The sequence below is a fragment of the Sylvia atricapilla genome, chromosome 2, assembly GCF_009819655.1.
Source record: "Sylvia atricapilla isolate bSylAtr1 chromosome 2, bSylAtr1.pri, whole genome shotgun sequence".
Lineage (NCBI taxonomy): Eukaryota > Metazoa > Chordata > Aves > Passeriformes > Sylviidae > Sylvia > Sylvia atricapilla.
This window is the reverse complement of record NC_089141.1, coordinates 46,007,605-46,026,251: the sequence shown is the minus strand read 5'-3', so window position 1 is coordinate 46,026,251 and position 18,647 is coordinate 46,007,605. Positions and strand designations below refer to the sequence as shown.

Genomic DNA, 18,647 nt, shown 5'->3' with positions numbered 1-18,647 from the left:
CGGGACGGGCACGGCCGGGCTCCCTGAGGGCCGGGAGCGGCCGGGAGCGGGAGACCCGCGGGGCAGCGACACCGTGCCCGCCGACGGGCGGGAGGGACAGCGGGCGGGGGCTGCGTCCCGGGGAGGGCGTGCTCCCGGCGGAGGATGTGGGCGGGGGGGGTGGAGGGGTGCGCGGCGAGGGGTGGAGAAGTTATAAATCAGCGAGGCTGGGGCTGGCGAGTATCTGATGCCCGTGGGAGCCGAGGCTGGCAGGGCGGCCCGCAGCGGATACTCCCTTTCCGCAGGTCGGGCCGGGCCGGGGCGGGCGGGTAGGATTCGGGGGCTGCTGGATGCGGATTCCGCGCCTCGCTTTGCCGTTATCTCCGCCACCGCGGGAAGCGCCCGGGACCGAGGAGAGCCCCACGGAGCCCAGCCGGCGCCCCTGCTCCTGCCTCGCCGCCGTCGGCAGGGGAAAAGCCCTGCGTTCCCGCAGGCAGGACCATGCCGCGCCAGCTGTTCTCAGGGATCGTGCTGCTGCTGGGAGCCGCCCTCCTGCTCGCAGGTAAGGGACCGCTGGTACGCGCTGCCCCAGTCAGACCCCGTTCTGCGGCGAGCTCTCTGTGAAGAGCCCACAGTGATGTGCCTCGTCGGCTGCGCCTCCCGCGCCCCTGACCGGTCCCGCCTCACCCCGCCTGTCGGCTGGAGCCGGCGGGCACCTGACTCCCCTTCGCCCTCTCCTCTGGGCAGGGCCGGGAAAGGGATCCCTGCTTTCCAGGGAACGGAGAAACGCCGCGTCCCCAGGGAGCGGAGAAACGGAGCGGTCGTTGTGCTCCGGATCCCCATCGGCGTGCCCCGGTAGCCGAGGTGCTTCTCCTCTTCCAGGCAAGGCAGTGGTGGCGAGCCTGGGCACAGGGGACCGCAGTACATACATCATCGGGAGTTGTCCGAACCGATGCATCACGGAAAGGGAGCATGTCTTGGCTGCAGGGCACGCTTCTTTCCTCCGCACTTTGTTTTCAAGTGTCCCAGTTGTGCCCATGAAGCGGCAAAGGCGTACCTTTTCTTCGTAAAAAATCGAGGTCCTGCTGCCTCCCGCCCGAGCAGGTCGGCGGGGCACCGGTGGCGCTCCCTGCGGGGCTGGCTGCCGGGTCCTACAGGAGAGTGGGATGGAGCTGCTCTCCGGTGCCCGCATCCGGCAGTGATGGGGATGGATCATTGCAGATTTGACGTTCTAAATTGAGTTTTACTTTACTTTGAGCCAAGAGCCAGTCCCCCTGTGCCGGAGCGCCGTGGCGGGCAGTGCGTCCCAGCGTTGCGTGGCGGGTCACCTGGGAGTAAGAGTGCGTGGTGGCCGGGCAAAGGCCGGTCCCGCGTGGGCTCATGGCTCGGCAGGGCCGCTGGCCCGCGGGGATGCCCGCGGAGAGGGGCGGATCGGCGGTCCCGGAGCCTGTCCGCGCACGGGCTCCCCGCGTCCCGCCCCGGGCAGCGCGCACGACCGCTCCTGCTGGGACGGCGCTCAGCAGAAAGGGGCTGGCGGCCGGCGACGAGCGAGAACAAACCCCTGGTGGGGAAGCGAAAAGCCGAGCTCCCCGCGGGACAGCCGTCGCGGCCACGCTGCCCCTCGCCGGTGTCCGGGGGCTCGGTTTGCTCCGCGCCGCTGAGCCCAGGGGAGCGGTCCCGCTGCCTGAGGCTGCTCGGGAGGAGAGCTGGCGGGGCCACTCCGACGAGACGTTTTCCTGCTCGGGAAGTGCTGATTCATCAGCTTTGATACAGATATATAGGTATTCTTCTACTTTTTTTTTTTTTTTTTCCTCTTTCTTTTCCCCAGGAAGGTGCTAATTTCCCCACATTATTTGTCTCTGTCTCGGAGGTTCTTATGCCCAGGATGAAATAGGCACAGGCATGAGACACCCACCCTGGATACAGGAAATGTGGATTCAGATCCTTGCCAGGCTTCCTTCACAGCTTGAGTTTGAACTTCGGCGTCCTGCTCCTGCATGGGCTCCTGCAGTGAGCAGCGCTGCTGGGGGACTGGCTTCCTCTTTCCTGTCGGAAAGGTTTTCCATTGTGCAGACTATGGCAAGCCCACTGCCCAGGGAGAGGGGTGGGCTCTGTGAGCCAGGGGCTGTGAGAAAGACCCTGGTTCACCTTCCTGTTCATGTGTATCATAGGCTAATCCCAGTGGGAAAAGCTTGGCTTGCTTAGGGGACAACCTGGGGCTCTGGGTGCTGGGGGCAAACACCCCAATGGTCGGCTCAGGTGCTGTAGGCATTGGAAAGTTGCTTCTCTAGTTTGGCTGAATGCCCTTACAATCATTTTGCTGGAAATTCATATCCTCCCCATGTACGAGAGATTGTGCTCAAATCAGAATTTAAATGTTTTCAGACTCATTGGATTTATTGCTTTTTTGTTTATTTTCTAGAAAAGCATTCTTGCACAGCTTTGTTTGGATATCTCAAGCAGGCCAATCATGCTTTTTCTGGGCCACTAGCAGAACTCTCAATTAGTCGCGTTTGCATGGAGAGTTTGAAAGTTATTGTTGAAGTGATGGGATGTTTTGTGCCATACATCTCTCTGTGCTTTTCCTCCCATTTCACTCTCCTTCTTTACCTACATTTCTTACTCAGGCTGCCCAGCACCTGCTCTTTCCAGTGCTCTTGATGAAATGCAGTTTATTACTGGTCCTGTCTTGTAATTCAGTCTCAGCAGGTGCCTGCTGAGTTTCCATTTACTGACAGGTTGTAGAGGAGATTTTCAGAAATAGTCAGTGCTTCAGAAAGAACCTAAAAAGACCTTCACAAGGAGGAGACAGAAGGAGATCTTTCAGCTCATAAAAATCTACTTAATAATTTAAAATTCCCCCAACATGCAGCCTACAAGCTTTGAGAGACCTCATTTGAAAAATGAGATTAAGGAAACGAAATTCATTTGACATGTGAGTGTTGGGCACTTCAGCTCTCTTGTGCACACTCATATTTTGGTTAACTTGGGAAAGAACAATACTTTTTTCTGGGTTTTGCGTAGTACTCACATATGTTTTCTTTATATCTCATAATTATTTATTCCACAAATTGCATTGCATATGCTTGCTAATGACTGTACACATAATGATCAACACGAATATATGGTTGCTATATTAAGTTCAATCTCTCAGTCCTCAACTTTATATTACTATAATTTTTAATCACTAGCGTTTGAGATTGTGAAGGACTGTGTTTAAACTTTGAAAACATCAGACTGTGCAACCTGGATCAAGGCTTGTGTGCCATGTTTCCAGAAACATAAACTGATGGTTTAGCTTTATTTCCATCTGTATTTCTGGCTTTCCACACAGAAGTGGTACCTCACAATTTGCTGCAAGAAGGTAAATAGACTCTATTATAGTCTTATCTGTGATCACCACTATGTGATCTGAGTCATTTCAGTTGTAACTAGAACATCAAAATCTCCAGTGGACTTTTCAATTTCATTGGCCAGCTGGAAAAAAAGAAGGAAGAAATTCCAGGTTACATCTAATCAGTGCTGAGGTTAATTTCTTGCAATAACTAACCTGACTTCTCTGAAAGTGCTGTTCAGGTGGAAGTTAATATGTTAAGGTTTGAATTTGAATTGAGTACTTATTGAAGCAACGACACAGACAGAATAGTCCAGTCTAGGATGAGGGCTGGAATTATTAACTAAGTTGAGAAAAACTGACTTTCCCACTTCTTCTGGACCATCATAGAAATGAGGCTCCCTAAAAAATTCCAAACTGTATTCACACATAGGAGAAGAGTTAGGCACTGCTATATAACAGAGATATTAAAAAAAAAAAAATGTGTATGGGGTTAAAGTATCAAACTTTCTGACATAGCTAAAGAAAATCACTTACCCAGCTAACTGATGTTTTACCAGACAGGTGTTTTGCCCATGGGCTCCGCACAAAGTTAGATTTCATCCTCCTACAGCTGGTGTAAATCTGGAGTAACTCCTTTGGGCTGGGCTAGCATCTTCTAGATTCACAGAACTTGGCCTTTGCTGTAGTAAAGATCTTCATACCCAGAAGCACCCAGAATATTTAGAACCCTAAAAAATTGCCTTGGAGGAGATTTGAGAGGTTTTTGGTGGTGTTGAGGTTTTTTTTACATCCAAACAATAACAAACAAGCTATTTTTTGCCAGATACTTCAAAGACTGAAACCAGTAGCCTTTCACACTGTGTGGGTGTATAGGACAAAAGTAAATTGTCCAGATTTGCAGGACAGTTGATAAGTCCTTACACTTCAATGTGGTTTGGAAACTTCTAGCACACTATTTAACAGCTTGCTAGTTTTCATGTCTGACTGAGATTGGGAAAGGAAGAAGCTCAGCAGATGAGGGTGAAGGTTCGGTGTTTCAGAAGTCTGTGTTCAGAGGGGCTGTGGTGGGACTTCAGCCCACCAGGAGAATTGTTCCTTTGAATCCCCCGGAGTCAGGGTTTGGGACTTCCTGCTGCAGGCCCAGGGGGAATGGAAAGCAAGATTGCTGCAAGGGTAGGTTTTGCATGAAATGCCCAATCACAGTCACCTCTGCTCTTGGAGACAGGTCTCTCCTCTCCTGTTGGTGCGAGACCTTCCAGAAGCAAACTGCTCCCTCCAACGACATTGCTCATCTTTAGATCTCATCTCTGCCTCCAATCGTCTCTTTTTTTCCCCTCTACCAATATTTGTGAGAATGTAGAGAAACATTTCTCTATATATTTGAGCATGAATTCTACCCGCAGACAGAACCTGGCTCTTCTCTCTTTGCCCTTGTGTTGCATCCTTACTGCAACTGGGAAGCAATCTTTCCCAAGCATCCTCAGCTGGGAATGGTCTGACTTCTTGATGTATCATGGCATACTGCTTATCCTAAAATTGGTCCAGTGATTGTCAGGAAGGTGCCCACACAGTTTTCTCTTACTGAGATGCAGAAGTTCAGTTTCATTCCCCTATGGTTGGAGATCAGCACTGCATAAATCCTGATGTTTAAAAGAAAGAACTATGCTGCAAGGAGGAGATGGAAAAGTGAAAAAGTCGTTAGTGCTCTCTCCAAAGCCAGCTGTGGAATAATATCAGCAGAATGAACTCATGGTGGAGCCGAGCAAAGTGCTAACAGACTGAGAAATCAACAGTGAGGGCAAAGAGATTTGAAACTATAGATCACAGAAGTACTTTTGTCTGAAACTGAAGCCCTGAGCAATTGAGATGTATGGAGAAATTTTGACAGGGAATGCAGACAACTGTTTCTTATGCATTAATTCATTTTTTTGTTTTATTTTTTTTTTTTTTTTTTTTTTTTTTTTTTTTTTTGGTGCGGTTGGCACAGTGCGTAGAGATGTGCCAGACTAAAGAAGAAGAGGAGTATGATTTAGCTTGTGGCACCATCTGGCACCATCAGTGTGTTCAAGACCATTATAGATGTTTGTGCAATAGTTAATAGATTCACTAATCATCTTTGTCTGACTTTAGTTTGTCTTGTGTTACTGCTGAAGCAAAAGGTTCATGCTCTTGGTGAGCTGGTTTTACTCTCTCTGTTGTCTTCCCCTCAAATGACAGCTGATTTTTTATTACCAAAATCGATATCCACAATGTAAAGACCCCCTGTAACATATTTAGAGCATGATTCAGTGTGATGTTGACACACAGATTGCTCTTGGCATGACTTTTCTGGGTGGTGGGGCTGCTTTTCCATCAGTTGTTGGTATGTGGCACTAAGCACTTGTGCAAGACAACTCCTTCTTCTGGAGCTATGCCCTTGAAACAAGGTTCTCTTTGCTGTTGGAGCAGCTGAAGGATGGGGAAGGGGCTAGAAGGTAGCTACTTCTAGGATTTCAGTGGATTGAAGATGTGGAAATGTGGTGCCATTATTTCGACTCCATGCCTGGAAGCGGGTGAAGCAGGCAGGGCACGGTGGTCCTGGAGAGCCAGGGACCTTTGAGCAGATGTCTCTGCTCCTCAGATGTTCTCTCAGGAAGCCTATGCTCTGGGAACAGACCCCCTGCTTAGTGCGTGGGGAGCAGCAAGGGATGAGTGTGAGGGCATTTCATGAGAGGAATTTCACAATTTCACACAGCTCACTTAAGCGTCCTTCCTGTGGGATTCTTCCTTGACACAGAGTGAAGGAATTCACCCCTTTTGTTCCCATTGTCATTCCTCTATGGAAAAACCTCTCATCAGGATCACCATAGACTAATGTTAACAGAAGCGTGAGAGTTGCCATTCTGGATCAGACGGGGGCTTTTTTAGCTTCATGTAATGTCTTTAGCGGTGTCCAGCATCTGATCTTCAGGAAGAGTTCAAGAAACCTTGCAGGAAACAGTTATCTGATAAAATTCTCAAGAGAGGAATTTTTTTTTTGTAGTATAATCTAAAATCCAGTATTATTTCATAAGAAACCATGGGATTGAGGTTCAAGGAAAATAAAATGTAATTGTTTATGTTTATGCAAGTGGATATTACATAGTGGAAATAAATCACATTAAACTGTGTAATACAGAGAACTTTCTTGTTCTGTTGTGCTGGAAGTGTTTGGGGCACCTTTCTTTGTCTCGTGCTGTGCTGCAATTGGCAATCATCCTAATCTGTTTTATAGGTATTAATGATTATAATTTCCCAATGTAATTGAGCCATAGGCAATCTTGGCAGAAGATTTCTGCACGTGCATCTACCTCTTTAGACTTGGTGCTTTAGATGTCATTTAACTGCAAAGTGGATTTTGCTCCTAAGCCATTGTAAGGGACTCCTCTGTACAGACTGATAAAGTTCTTCTCACCTCTCTATTTTAAATTTTGTGCTGCATTATTTACTTGCTCTTGGTTTGAACCCAGGGGCTTTACTTATAACTCTGCTTCAGAGGTTTAAGTGGGGTGGATGGAAAGTCGGTTTCCTGACTTTTCTTTTTGTCTTGGAGCACTTAAGGACAGTTCAGCTGTAAAGATGGAGCTTTGGAGATAATAACCAGCACTCTTCAGCGAAGTTTAACTCCTTCAACTTTGCTTTGCATTTTCTTTTACATAGTTCCTAATTTGTTTCTGTGCTTACAGCTTAGTGATTACTACTGCCCCAGATGAGTTTGATAGCCCTGTGTTGCTGGCTGAGCAGGTAGACTACTGGCAGATAGGCAGTTTGTCTTTATGAAAGTCTTTCAATTCAGTCCTATTAGATTGCTTCATATGTCCTGCCAAGTAATCTGTTACAAATTTTAAGTATAAGACTGGTTAAGAAATTTAGTTTGGCCAGGAAAATGTACACCTTTACTCTAAATTCCTAGGGATTCTAAGTTGGTTTTGTGTCAATTTTAGTGTACTTGCTTTCTCTTTATACCATATCGATACTTTTCTACTCACTTATTAATGGGATAAAATTTCTGGAGAATATCGAACTGATGATTATGTGCTAGGATCTGTCAGGGTGAAATTAGAGCAGCGGTACTGTGATTGCTGACACATCAGTGGGTAGATCTGATGACTCACAGGCATAGTCCAAATGGGGCTCTCTACACTGTGTGAGCAGCACAGGCTGTGTGTAGAGGCATGAAATGACACTCCTGGGGAGTGTCACTGGCTGATCACATGGAATCCCTTTGGCTGGGCAGATGATGGAGTCACAACCACTTCTCATCTGAATGGCCTGAGCAGGATCTCCATGCAGGGGCCAGGACAGGTACATCAAGGTGGAGGGGTGTGAGAGCCACATGGATTTGTGCTGAATGTGGCCGTGAAAGTGTTTCTATAGCCTAGCTCTGGTATTACCAGCCTCAGCTGACCTGTTTTGTTTTTAAGCTGGGCATTTACTCTGTTGGAGTGAAGACCAGACTAAGGAAGACTCAGTTGTGGTATTTCTCTTCTTTTCTCAATGCACATCACATATATGTGTGTATTTTGCCTTCTGGGTGTGGTTTACCAAAGTGGTCCTGCAAGGGCTCATAATGGAGGTGTCAGACCATGCGTTTGGAAATCCATTTTCAACTCTGTGTGCTCAATGGAAAAGAAAAAGTTTGTGGTTATTGCTGGTTTTATTTCTTATCTGTAAATATATCCTCCTTGTATAGCTGATAAAATGAACGCCTTCATCAGGCTAGATATTGGCCAAGATGCTCATTTCAGATCCTATATTTCTAGAGGTATTAAAATTTGATGGATACCACAGGAAACCAAGATTATTTTTCTCTCAGATCTCTAGCTGTTAAACACTGAAATTTATTTTTCATTTGCATTGTATAAAGTGCTTGTGCTCATGCATGGAAGTTACCTGGTGAATTTAGGGCAAACAGGGCTCAAGCTTCTGATGAGCTGGTGAGGCAAGTGCCTTCAAGTGGGTCTTGTGGGACACAGAACATGGAACTACATGGCCTTGGTTGCCCAGCTATGATAGGAAATGTCAATAATTTCAATTGGTAGTAAGTAGAATTAGATTTATGTCAAATAACTGCCTGAAGTTTCACTTTGTTTAATTTCTACATTTAAGCTTTTAAATGAACAACCCTTCCCTGCTCCTTATTAGAAAGGCTTTACCACAAGCTTCTATAAAACCAACCTGACATAGGTAGGGCAAATACTGGCAAAATGTTTGGCAGTTATTGGGGAAATCTATATTTGTTTACATTTGCAGCTGTTGGCCATATTGGCATGACAATGTGTCTGCTCAGAAGTGCTAATGAAGTATTGTCAGAACTATTGGGGTTTTTTAGCAACTGAGTGTTTTGCTTTGGCTCAATAACATTTAATCTTACATCAGTGTGTGTACTCATCTAGGAACAGCAAATGCATACAGAGAGTAAATAAGCTGTAACTTGCTCTGAGATCTAGAACTACAAAGGAAGGGACACACTTGTTCAAATACCTTTCTATGCCTGTGAAGGGCTGTTTTGGGCAGTTGCACATCCATTTTCCATACTGGCTGATTTTAGTTCCACAGCTTGGAGTCATGGTGAAGGCTTTAGTCTGCCCAGAACTCATTTAATCTACTGTTACCAACCTTATGCTGTTCAGACTACTATGGTGTGTATCGTAGAGTAGCTCAGCTTTGCCAGCCAATAACCTTTTTTTTTTTTTTTTTTTTTGGCTGGCTGTTATGTCCTAATGGTACTTAAAATTCCTTAATTATAATTGAGATTGACCAAACTAAAGCATTTGATCCAGAAATCACTTGGCATGTGTTGCAAAACATCAAATTAGATTAAGGGGATGCCTCTTTTGGACCTGAAAGGGCTGAAGTGATGAACTGATAATTTTTGTGCCTCTGTGTGTAATAAGTAAGTAAATAGCATCCAACAGTTTTCTTGGTCTTGAATGCAAAAGAGAAGAAAGTTTCAGTCACCACAGAGATGTGCAAGTGATGGCTCTTTTAAGAAGTGATACTGTACAAGCTGTTGCCTCTACTCTGAGGGTGTTCCTGTCTGCCAGTGTTGTACCAGCCCAAATGGTTCCTCTCTTTGCACAGGAAGCAACAGGAAACAAGTACAAAACTACCTCTGAGTCCAGGGACCTATGTCTGTTAACACTTGTAAATCCCAATGGCTCTTAATTGACCTGCAAAGTTCTGCTTCAGTAGAAATAATGGTTACATTTTGCTGCTTCAGGTAATGAGTTTGCTCATCTGGACCATTGTCAATGTCAGCTTTGGGACAAAGTCACACCTCCTCGCTCTCTCACAGTTAAGCTGCCCTAGTTTCTCTTCTTCAGGCTTCAGGTGTGAAGTTTGGATTTACTTCAGAGAAGTGCTGTGAAATTAGATGACTGTGAGGTTTCCTTTAGAATGGGGACTTAGATGGCATCTGAAAAACCTGGAGATGCCACTTTGGATCTCAGGTCTCATGGTTTGGCACTGTAGGTCTTTCCTGCAGGCTGTTTCTAAGTACAGGCAATGGAGAGGGTGCTTTCACCCCTGGGAGCAGGAACCAGGCTGTGCTGCCCTCTTTGCATGTACCTGAGCATCAGAAACATCAATGGGGGCTATCGATGCCATGGGGATAGAAGAGTGTCTCCTCCTACCAGCAGTTCTCCCTAGCCACCAGCACTCACATAAGTAAAAAGCTTCATTATCCAGGGTGCTCCCTTCTCCCTCTAGTCCTGCAGCAGGATCAGGCCAAACAGCAAACAGGAAAACAAAATTCTTTTTTCCATTCACCAGGCAGATTTTAAGACAACTCTCCCTAAAAGTTCTCCTGTCTTTATAAACGCAAGGATTAATGCTGAAGAGAATCTCAGTGTTGATTAAACTAGAAGGACCTGCTGGTGAAGACTTCTTCATATGGTCAGATAGATGTAAATTGAAACTGTAGGTGACTCTTAGGAGTTGACCGTGAGTTTTTTTTCTCTTTATGTACCTGTTTCTTCTCTAAGAGAGTGAATTGATGTAATGATGTAATCGCAATTATTGATAGGTACAACTGTTTGACAAAAAAATAGTTATATTTACTTACAGAATGGATTGTGAAGTACCTTTTAAAGACACAGTAAAACAAAAGCTTGTCAAGAATAGCTCTAAAATAAAGAAAACTTCTGATATCCCAGGTTTCCTTACAAAATGGAATAAAGTCATATACTCCATTTGAGGCTAGCTAGTGACATGTTCTGTTTAAGGTGCTGCTGCAGATGAGAGTCAGCTCATTTTCACTGGAGATGCACTGAAGTTCAACCCACTGGGTACTGTCATGCTCCTTTGCATTTCATCTGGATTCTGCAATTGCTTGTTAGTTGTACACATGTGGGTATTCCCATTCCCTTCCATGGAATGACTCACAGGGAAGTGCTCATAACCAAGAATAAAGTTCTGGACTGCATCTGAATGGAATCACCAATGTTTTAAGCAGAACAGAGAGGTGAAGACCCTGCTAAGAAATAACATGCCCTCTCACATGCAGGAGTGTCCTTTACAAAACACATTTTTGCAGAATTTTTGAATCAGGAGGATATTATATTTGATGGTAAAATTCTCAAAGGCTCAGTTATGTTTCACAAGGGGTAAAACATGGGCAAAGCCAACAGTGACTGAAACAATTACTTCATGATGGATAACTTTATTGACCACAGGCCCTTTAAACCCAGAAGGTCAGATTCTTCGTACACACTGAAGTTGCAAAGATAAACTGATCACTCTCCTTAACCTCTCACTGTGCAGGTGAAAAAAGGATTAGTCACCATGTTAAGGATAACAGGAGTGGCTGTAAGACAGTAACAGTCCCAGATTATGGAAAAGATGTTAGAAAGTCATCAAACCTGTTAACTTCAAGGAGATTTATAATAACTTCAAATATTGTAATTTTTTAACTAAGTCTTAGTGCTATCTTTGGGATTTCCTTTCTTTAGTCAAAGGTAGCAGAAATTCTCTGTGTATGAAAAGAAATATAGAAGTAGAAACTGGGAAAATTGGAATGGGAAAAATAACGAAGATCGTGGTCCCAATTTTGAGTTTAGCAAACCTATAGCTTTTAAAAGAAACCAAGATTTAGCAGAATTCAATGGAAGGTTCATCATGCATGTGTGGTTAATAATTTGTCTGTAGAATTTGATATATAACATATTGGAAAAATATATGCATGTCCATTTATTTTATCTTTTTTCATGACTTGTGATCAGAGGGTTTTTTGGTTATTGGATAATTAGATTTTTAAAATTTATTTAATTCAGGAGAAGATCAGCTTTTTTTGTGGGACAGAAGTCAATTAAAGAAAGCTTTGTTTTTTCCCTTGTGCAAATCACAGATTGCTCTCTGCTTTCATAAAAAAAATTATCCTCACCTTACTTTACTTAGAATAGCTAACTTTTGCAATCTAAATTAACATTTGCTCATTAATTAAGCAGCCCCATCGACTGACTTTTACTTGTGTCTAATAAGCCTTCCATAACAAATAAAATGCATCCGAAAAAATCACCCCTTTCCCCAGGGAAGGAGATTCCTCAGTTATCAGGATTAATTAGTTCTCTTGTTGTCACATGAAAAGAAGTTGCACCCCTCAATGTAGGTCAGTGTGAGGGTAGGCTGCTGATGGTCGCTTAGTGACAGGCACAATGATAAGTGAATGTGTCCTGTTGAGCCATGACCCTTCAGAAAAGGCAGTGTCAAGTAAAATGCCCACAGAAGGTACGTAGAAGGCATAATCTGCTTCTAAATATTGACAGTAGGAATTTCCCTGCTATTCTCCTTCCTTTTTCTTTCCTGGTAAACACGTCAAACTCTATTGCATTTGTGCTCTGCATCAGTTCTGAAGCATTTAAAAACGTAAGGGAGCTAATGACCCATGAATACATAGGATGTCAAATAAAGCTATTTTTCTTCAAGACATAGCATCTTGCTGGTAAAAGCATTGTCTGCCATACTTGTAAAAGCAACAATATTGGCTTGAAATAAGACCTCAGCTTTTTGTCAGTGAAAAACTAAATAAATGAATATATAACCAGACTTGTATCTCTTGCCAAATACACTGACATTAAGTCTCAAATGTTAATATGATTAACTACTGGAGTTAAGTGTCTGAAATGCACTTGAAATCAGTGATGGCTTGTGTCAGTGGGTGCAGAGTTAGACAAGCACTAAGCACTCTTTAAGATCCCCCACACAATATTTATAAATACTGTACTTTTAGATATAGGTAAAATGTGTAAAAGGGCAAAAGCTTGAGTATGTATCCAGTATATTTGAGTTTCTTTTGCCTCTGAGATGGGGTGAAAAGGTGGGTGGTTTTGTTATGTTTTTTCTTTGATTTTAATAACTCTTTGATTAATTCTTTGATTTTAATAACAGGGGAAGATCTGGCATACAGACTTCCAGGCTGCTTTGCTTTGTATGCTTCATTAAAGACAGATCTTAAGGTGCTCGCATCTTTGTTTATATCACTGTAAAGTTATTAAGAGAATAACCTTGTAACATTTATGGTGGTTTCTTGCTTGTCACCTGTGGCAGACTGACAACAGCAGCAGCCCACATTCCAAGGGCTGCTCTCCTGGTCTCAGCATGAGTCAGACGTGGGCATGGTGCTGCAGGACTGGCTTTTCTCCTGGGCATGGTGCAGTGCCAGGGCCGAGCAAAGCTAAGTGCTCAGCACCGCAGGCGTTACCAGGCACCACAGACTCGCTCTCCTGTCTTGTTGTCAACACCTGTCACTCACATGGCTTTTTCCACTTTCCCACCAGTTTTACACAGGAAGAAACCTACATGTTGCTCTCTAGCAACTCGTTTGAGTGTTGGAGCTCTAGCAGCTGGGCTTTGATCCCAATGCTTTCCTCTGGCAGACCGTCACTGATGTTTTTTTCATACACATTGGACTGCTTGTAAACAGTGTTGCATGCTTTCAGCTTTTCCAGAGCCTCAAATAAGGAGCATTTCAGGGAAGCTTGAGGTCAAGTTTCCCCTGAAGTAAAAACCAAGATTCATAAAGCTGGATATAAACTCTGCCTTCTTGGGAGAGCATCTGACCCTTCATTTCTGGAATGACAAGAGGAATGCAAATGAAATGAGGGAATGTGGGAGTTTCACAAACCATCAGATTGTTTAGCTGGAGGATGTTGACAAACCCTCTCAACCAGAGTGCCTGGGTAGCTCTCCAAGAAGCTGCCTAGGCTGTTCTCAGTGATCAACGTCAGAGGCAATGTTTCAGAATGGTGAATGAGAAGACTCATAGACTGTAAGCATCTATGGGACACTGTCCCATAAAAGCACGGACTACACTTTGGGGGAACCAGCCCTTCAGAGCTGAGATCCCTAAAGGGCAGGTGTGAAAAATGTTTGCAATGCATATCACATAATAATTACTTCTTCAAAGATTTGCTGCACCATTTTTCTCCCCTCTTATCACCTGGCAGAATATATGAATTTCTGATTAAAAATATGATTTTCTAGATGAATCTCAGGGGAAGTCTGTGTGTATGTACAGTCTTGCCACTCAAATATATGGTGTAACTTGTGGTGCAGTCCAGAAGACCTCTTTATTCTGAAAAGTTGTTACGCTCTTTCTTGCAGCTTGTGCAAGTGAGCTATAATTTTGTTTACATCTATGTTCAAATGTACCCTTTAAATCTTGTTTTGAGTTGGCACAGATGATAGAATATATTGGAAAACTACTGGAGCCACATCTTAAATAAGATACACAGGGCTAAAAAGAAAGCTCCTGAATATGGAGTAGCCATCGACTTTGACGTGTTAATACATGAAAATTTTAGTCACCAATCTCAGCAGGAACTGGTGTCCAAAAGATCCTTCTCTAGTCAACAAAAGAGGGAGGCGTATCTGATGGGTGATTTGTAGCCCCAAGTAAGATTCATGTATTTCTACTATGTTTGGTGCACACAGCTGTTCATTCTTGGCTGTGGCAGGGACCTCTTGGAAGGACTTAAAATAACTAAACTAAGACGGTACTTTACTGAGTTTTAGAAGAAAAATCTTCCTTACCCTTGACTATGAGATGCTGCTTCTCCTGTATGTTGATAAAGTTATACTTTCTCTTGGTCCACGGTGGTTTGGGGTAGTTGCTGTTGCTCTCTCTCTACACTGAAATCTTTACAAATTACACTTGAGTCCCAATTAGACTACAACTGATTTTCAGCTTTTAACTGTTTTGAAATATTTTTATGCTATGTTCCCAGCTTCTAGAACATTTTGCTGTCACTGCAAGGGCAATGAGATGGATCAAGCACTGTTTTTTCCCTAAGGCATGCTCTTCTGTCAGCTTGCCATGAAAGCTTTTGTGGCCATAGCCTATTAGAGGGCAAAGATAAATCATGATGTCTTTCCAGCCAACACTTCCCAACTTGATGAGAGGGAAGATCGCATGTTCTTCTGGTTTTTTGACCATGGAGGCTTTTCATAGTCAGAAAAAACCTGACCGCTAGAAATGGTTATTAGAAATGCCTCCATGTAGCATTTGCAAAGCCCACCTGGATGTTTTCAAGTATCCTAAGCCACTTTGTGTTATGCTGGCACCAAGAGTTTCACCCATACCAGAATGATCTGCCCACAACAACATGCTTGCTTTCTCAGATAAGCAAAAAGTCTGGTCTGGAAGGTGTCTTGATCTTGTTCTCAAAATTTACTGTAAAGCTCTGCCCTTTGACAGTACTTCATTGACAGGAAGCCCGCAGCTGGCGAGGGATCATAGGTAACAGTGCTGTGACTTTCAGTCAGGAAGGGAAGATCCTTAATGCCCTTTCACTCCTTCCACATTGGTTCCAGCTTTGTAGCAAGTTGTTTGAGTGGGATTTCAGTATCTTAGAAGTCAGAATGTGGCTCTTGTCATGGGAGTGGCTGACTTTTACCTTTCCCATTGAAGGGGCTGCCATGGCCGTGTTTCCTGAGGAAACGCAGCCAGTGGTGTTTGAGGGCACATTTCCTTGGTTAGATGTGGAGCCACGAGGTCCTCAAGTTTCTTTATGGTATGTTCAGTGAAAAATTTGAGAGCGAAGTCAATGACTGATAGCTTTCAATTCTATCTTCTTTCCTGAGTAGTGCTGCTGGAAGGTTATTTGAGTCCTGAGTCAGGTCAACAGGACTTTGCTCAAAGGAAGAGAGTATCTGTGGTGAGAGAGGCGCAGTTTTCTTTTCTTTTCCTTTCCAGTATAACAGCATAAATGTGAGTGGGCTGAAAGCAGAATTACTTGTCTTCGCTAATGTTTTGGTTTTCTTTGTTTTTCTTTGTTTTTCTAGGATCTAGTTCAGGATCAAAACTAAAAGTTCCTGAGCTGAGTGTAAATGGCAAACAGCACGTTGTTCAAGCTGGCCAGACTTTAAATCTCACCTGCAGGTAACCAACTGAGTTGGATTATGATAATTTGGCAGGGACTTCATACACCTGACACTTTCTTTTTTTTTGTAACTGAAATTAGAAAAAAAAATTAAAACTTATGTAGTGGGGAAAGGTGGGGAGTGAACTTCAATGGCAATTGTTTAATAGTTCTTTGTTGTTTCTGTTGTTGTTTTTGGAAAACAAGATAAAAGAGAGCCCCATAAATAGCCTGATATAATAAAAAAGAAAGCTTGGGAACTGGAGCTATATAATTGCAGCCCAGCATAATTGTTTCTGCTTCCTTATCTGTGTTTGCAGGGGGGAAATGGTTCATTCATGGTCTTTGCCTGAAACTCTTAGCAAGGATAGCAAAAGGCTGAAAGTAATTAAATATGCCTGTGGAAGGAATGGGAAGCAGTCCTGCAGCAGTCTGACCTTGAGCAGAACTCAAGCAAATGACACTGGAAATTATAGCTGCAAATACCCAACAAGTCCAGCAAAAAAGAAGAAGGAATCTGCAGTCTATGTATTTATTAACGGTAAGATTAAGTTTTTTAACACTTCTTTGTACTTGCTCTTCAATACAGCAAAGTGGCAGTAAGGCAGTTCAGCTGTGGCTGAGTTTCGAATGACATTTTCAGCCTTGCAAAAAGTTAATTTACCCATTAATGTATAAAATTTGTTTTCTTAGTTTTTTTGTGAGTTTTTTGTGTTGTTTTGTTTTGTTGGGTTTTGGGGGTTTTTTTTGGTTTGTTTGGGTTTGGTTTTTTTGGTTTTTTTTTTTGGGTGTTTTTTTTTTTTTTTTTTTTTTTTTTTTTTTTTTTTTTTTTTTTTTTTTTGCAAATACAAATGGTAGCCCTTTATCTGTCAGGAAAAAATGAAGCAAAAGAAGAAAAAGACCCAATGCAACCATTTGTCTATAGTAAACAGGAGTCCAGATGGAAGTGGACTACAAGTGAATATGTGAAATGAGTATCAGAAATCATATCCTACATGACTGAATACGATATGATTTCTAGGCAGCTGAAGGATGCTAAAGCTGTCTATCCAGATCACTGACTTGCCTCATGCTGCAGAAAATTGCTATTTGCATGTGAAGTCATGTTCAAAAATGTCCTATGTAGTCCATGCCACAGAGATTGAAAAAATCCAGAATAAATGGTATCAAATTAAACACAGAGTTGTGTTCACCAAACAAGTATTGTGTAATGTATGGGAAGTGCTGGAATTAGGTCAGTTAGAGTATAAAAGAAATTTCTTTCTGATCCTGTTTCTTTCCAGGGTATTAATCAGACACTTCTGAGAAGAGTTGAATTCAATACACACAACAATAAAAGAATGAATTACAAACACTTTAGGGATTTAATTAATACTTTAGCTTTTCCTTATTTTTACAGAGTAAAATTAATAGATTACTGTAGTATTTCAGGACTCACAGATTTCGAAAGCCCATGTTACAGAGAACGTGCAACTGGAAGTTTTCCAAATTCTGGGTCTGCTGCATCTAATGAGTTCACATCAGAGTGAATTAGCCTTTGTTTTCATTTTGTGACATGAAGAGTGAGACTGGCACTGTGAAAAAGCCGAATGAAGTGGACTTCTCACTACACTGATAGAAAATAAGATAGCTCTCCCCATTACCTTGTGTTGCTTTACTGTGAGCACTATTAGCTATTTCATGCTGTTCATCCTGCTTTCCTTCATCTGAAATATGCTGCAGTGTGTTTTCATCAGCCAACTCCTTTCATATAATTCTCTGCAAATCCAACAACAGATGCATCTATGGAAGAATAGCCAAAACAGGATATTCATTTCGTAACCAAAAGCCTGCAGCCTAGGAAAATGTACATTTCATTGGATGCCTTTTGAAAGTTTCCCATCATGGGGCCTTCTTGAGCCTCCCACCTTGGATGTCATCCTTGTCTGAGACCTACTCAGAATCCTCTCCATCCACCACATAAGAAGGACATCTCTGCTAAACTGACTTTACAATAGAAGGGATGCCTTTGCATCCTCTTGGTCTCTTACCTGTTTGAAGAGTTAATTTTCCTGGATCCTAAATTTTTTTACAAATGAGAGGCACAACCAGCCTTCTAACTCTTCACTGCTTCCCAACTTCCCTGCATCTAAAAGGGACCTTGAATTGGATGATTGTAAACCGAGGTTATCTGCAGGATTAACATGGAGATGGAAGAGAAATGTATCACTGTAGAAATTGTTTTAGGACAGTCACATGCCAACTGTCCTTCCATCCCCTCTAATCATTTAAAGACGGCTGCCTAAGTGTCTTGGTTTTGTTGATTTTTCAAGAACAATCAATCGTAAATCTTCATGTCACTGTTGAAGACATGGCTAGATTTTATAACTCCTCCTACCTTCATTGCCAAAACAGTAGTAAAGTGCTTAAGGAGCAAACCTGTAGCAAACTTAGACCTCTCTGGCATGTTAATTTTCTGAATTTGACAATCATTTTGATTGAAAACCTATTTCTTAATGCTTAAGTGCTAATTGTGTCTCTGCCCTAAGGTGGAGAAAGGTCTATTAGTCTTCCAAAACTTAAGTTTCAGAAAGAATTGTTGAGAAAGTTAGAAGGAAACAAAATTCTGCATATCAAAACTCACTCTTTCTGATAAGTGTAGCATTAGAAAAAGTATTTTCTTTCTTTGTACTATCTCATTATCTCTTTTCTACCTGTCTCTTAGTGTAAGTCACTGTTTCTGTGAACATGCATGCAATTCATTTACCTAGCTCAAGTGGGGTTGAGATGGGGGTAACAAAATCCTCTGCGAAGATTCTCTTTCCTGAGTTTAGTTTTACTTTACATTAATTTGTGGGGATTTAGGAAATGAACATTTGTGAAATATGGGTCCCTCCTAGTTTTGTATTGTTTCCTGTGACAGGACGTTGTGTCAGTTCATTTCCCATATTAGCTCCATGTGGATCACCAAGGTG

General features: G+C 42.9%; 1 protein-coding gene across 1 annotated transcript in view; it reads left to right on the top strand.

Annotated features, from left to right (window-relative positions):
• Positions 1-238: 238 nt before the first annotated feature.
• The window catches only part of FLT1 (fms related receptor tyrosine kinase 1), a 109,267-nt gene continuing 90,858 nt past the window's right edge, over positions 239-18,647 (top strand). The window contains exons 1-3 of the mRNA XM_066313118.1: positions 239-541; positions 15,617-15,713; positions 16,014-16,234. Coding sequence (XP_066169215.1) covers positions 481-541; positions 15,617-15,713; positions 16,014-16,234 — 379 coding nt within the window. The 5' untranslated portion in view covers positions 239-480. The remainder of the gene's footprint in view (positions 542-15,616; positions 15,714-16,013; positions 16,235-18,647) is intronic.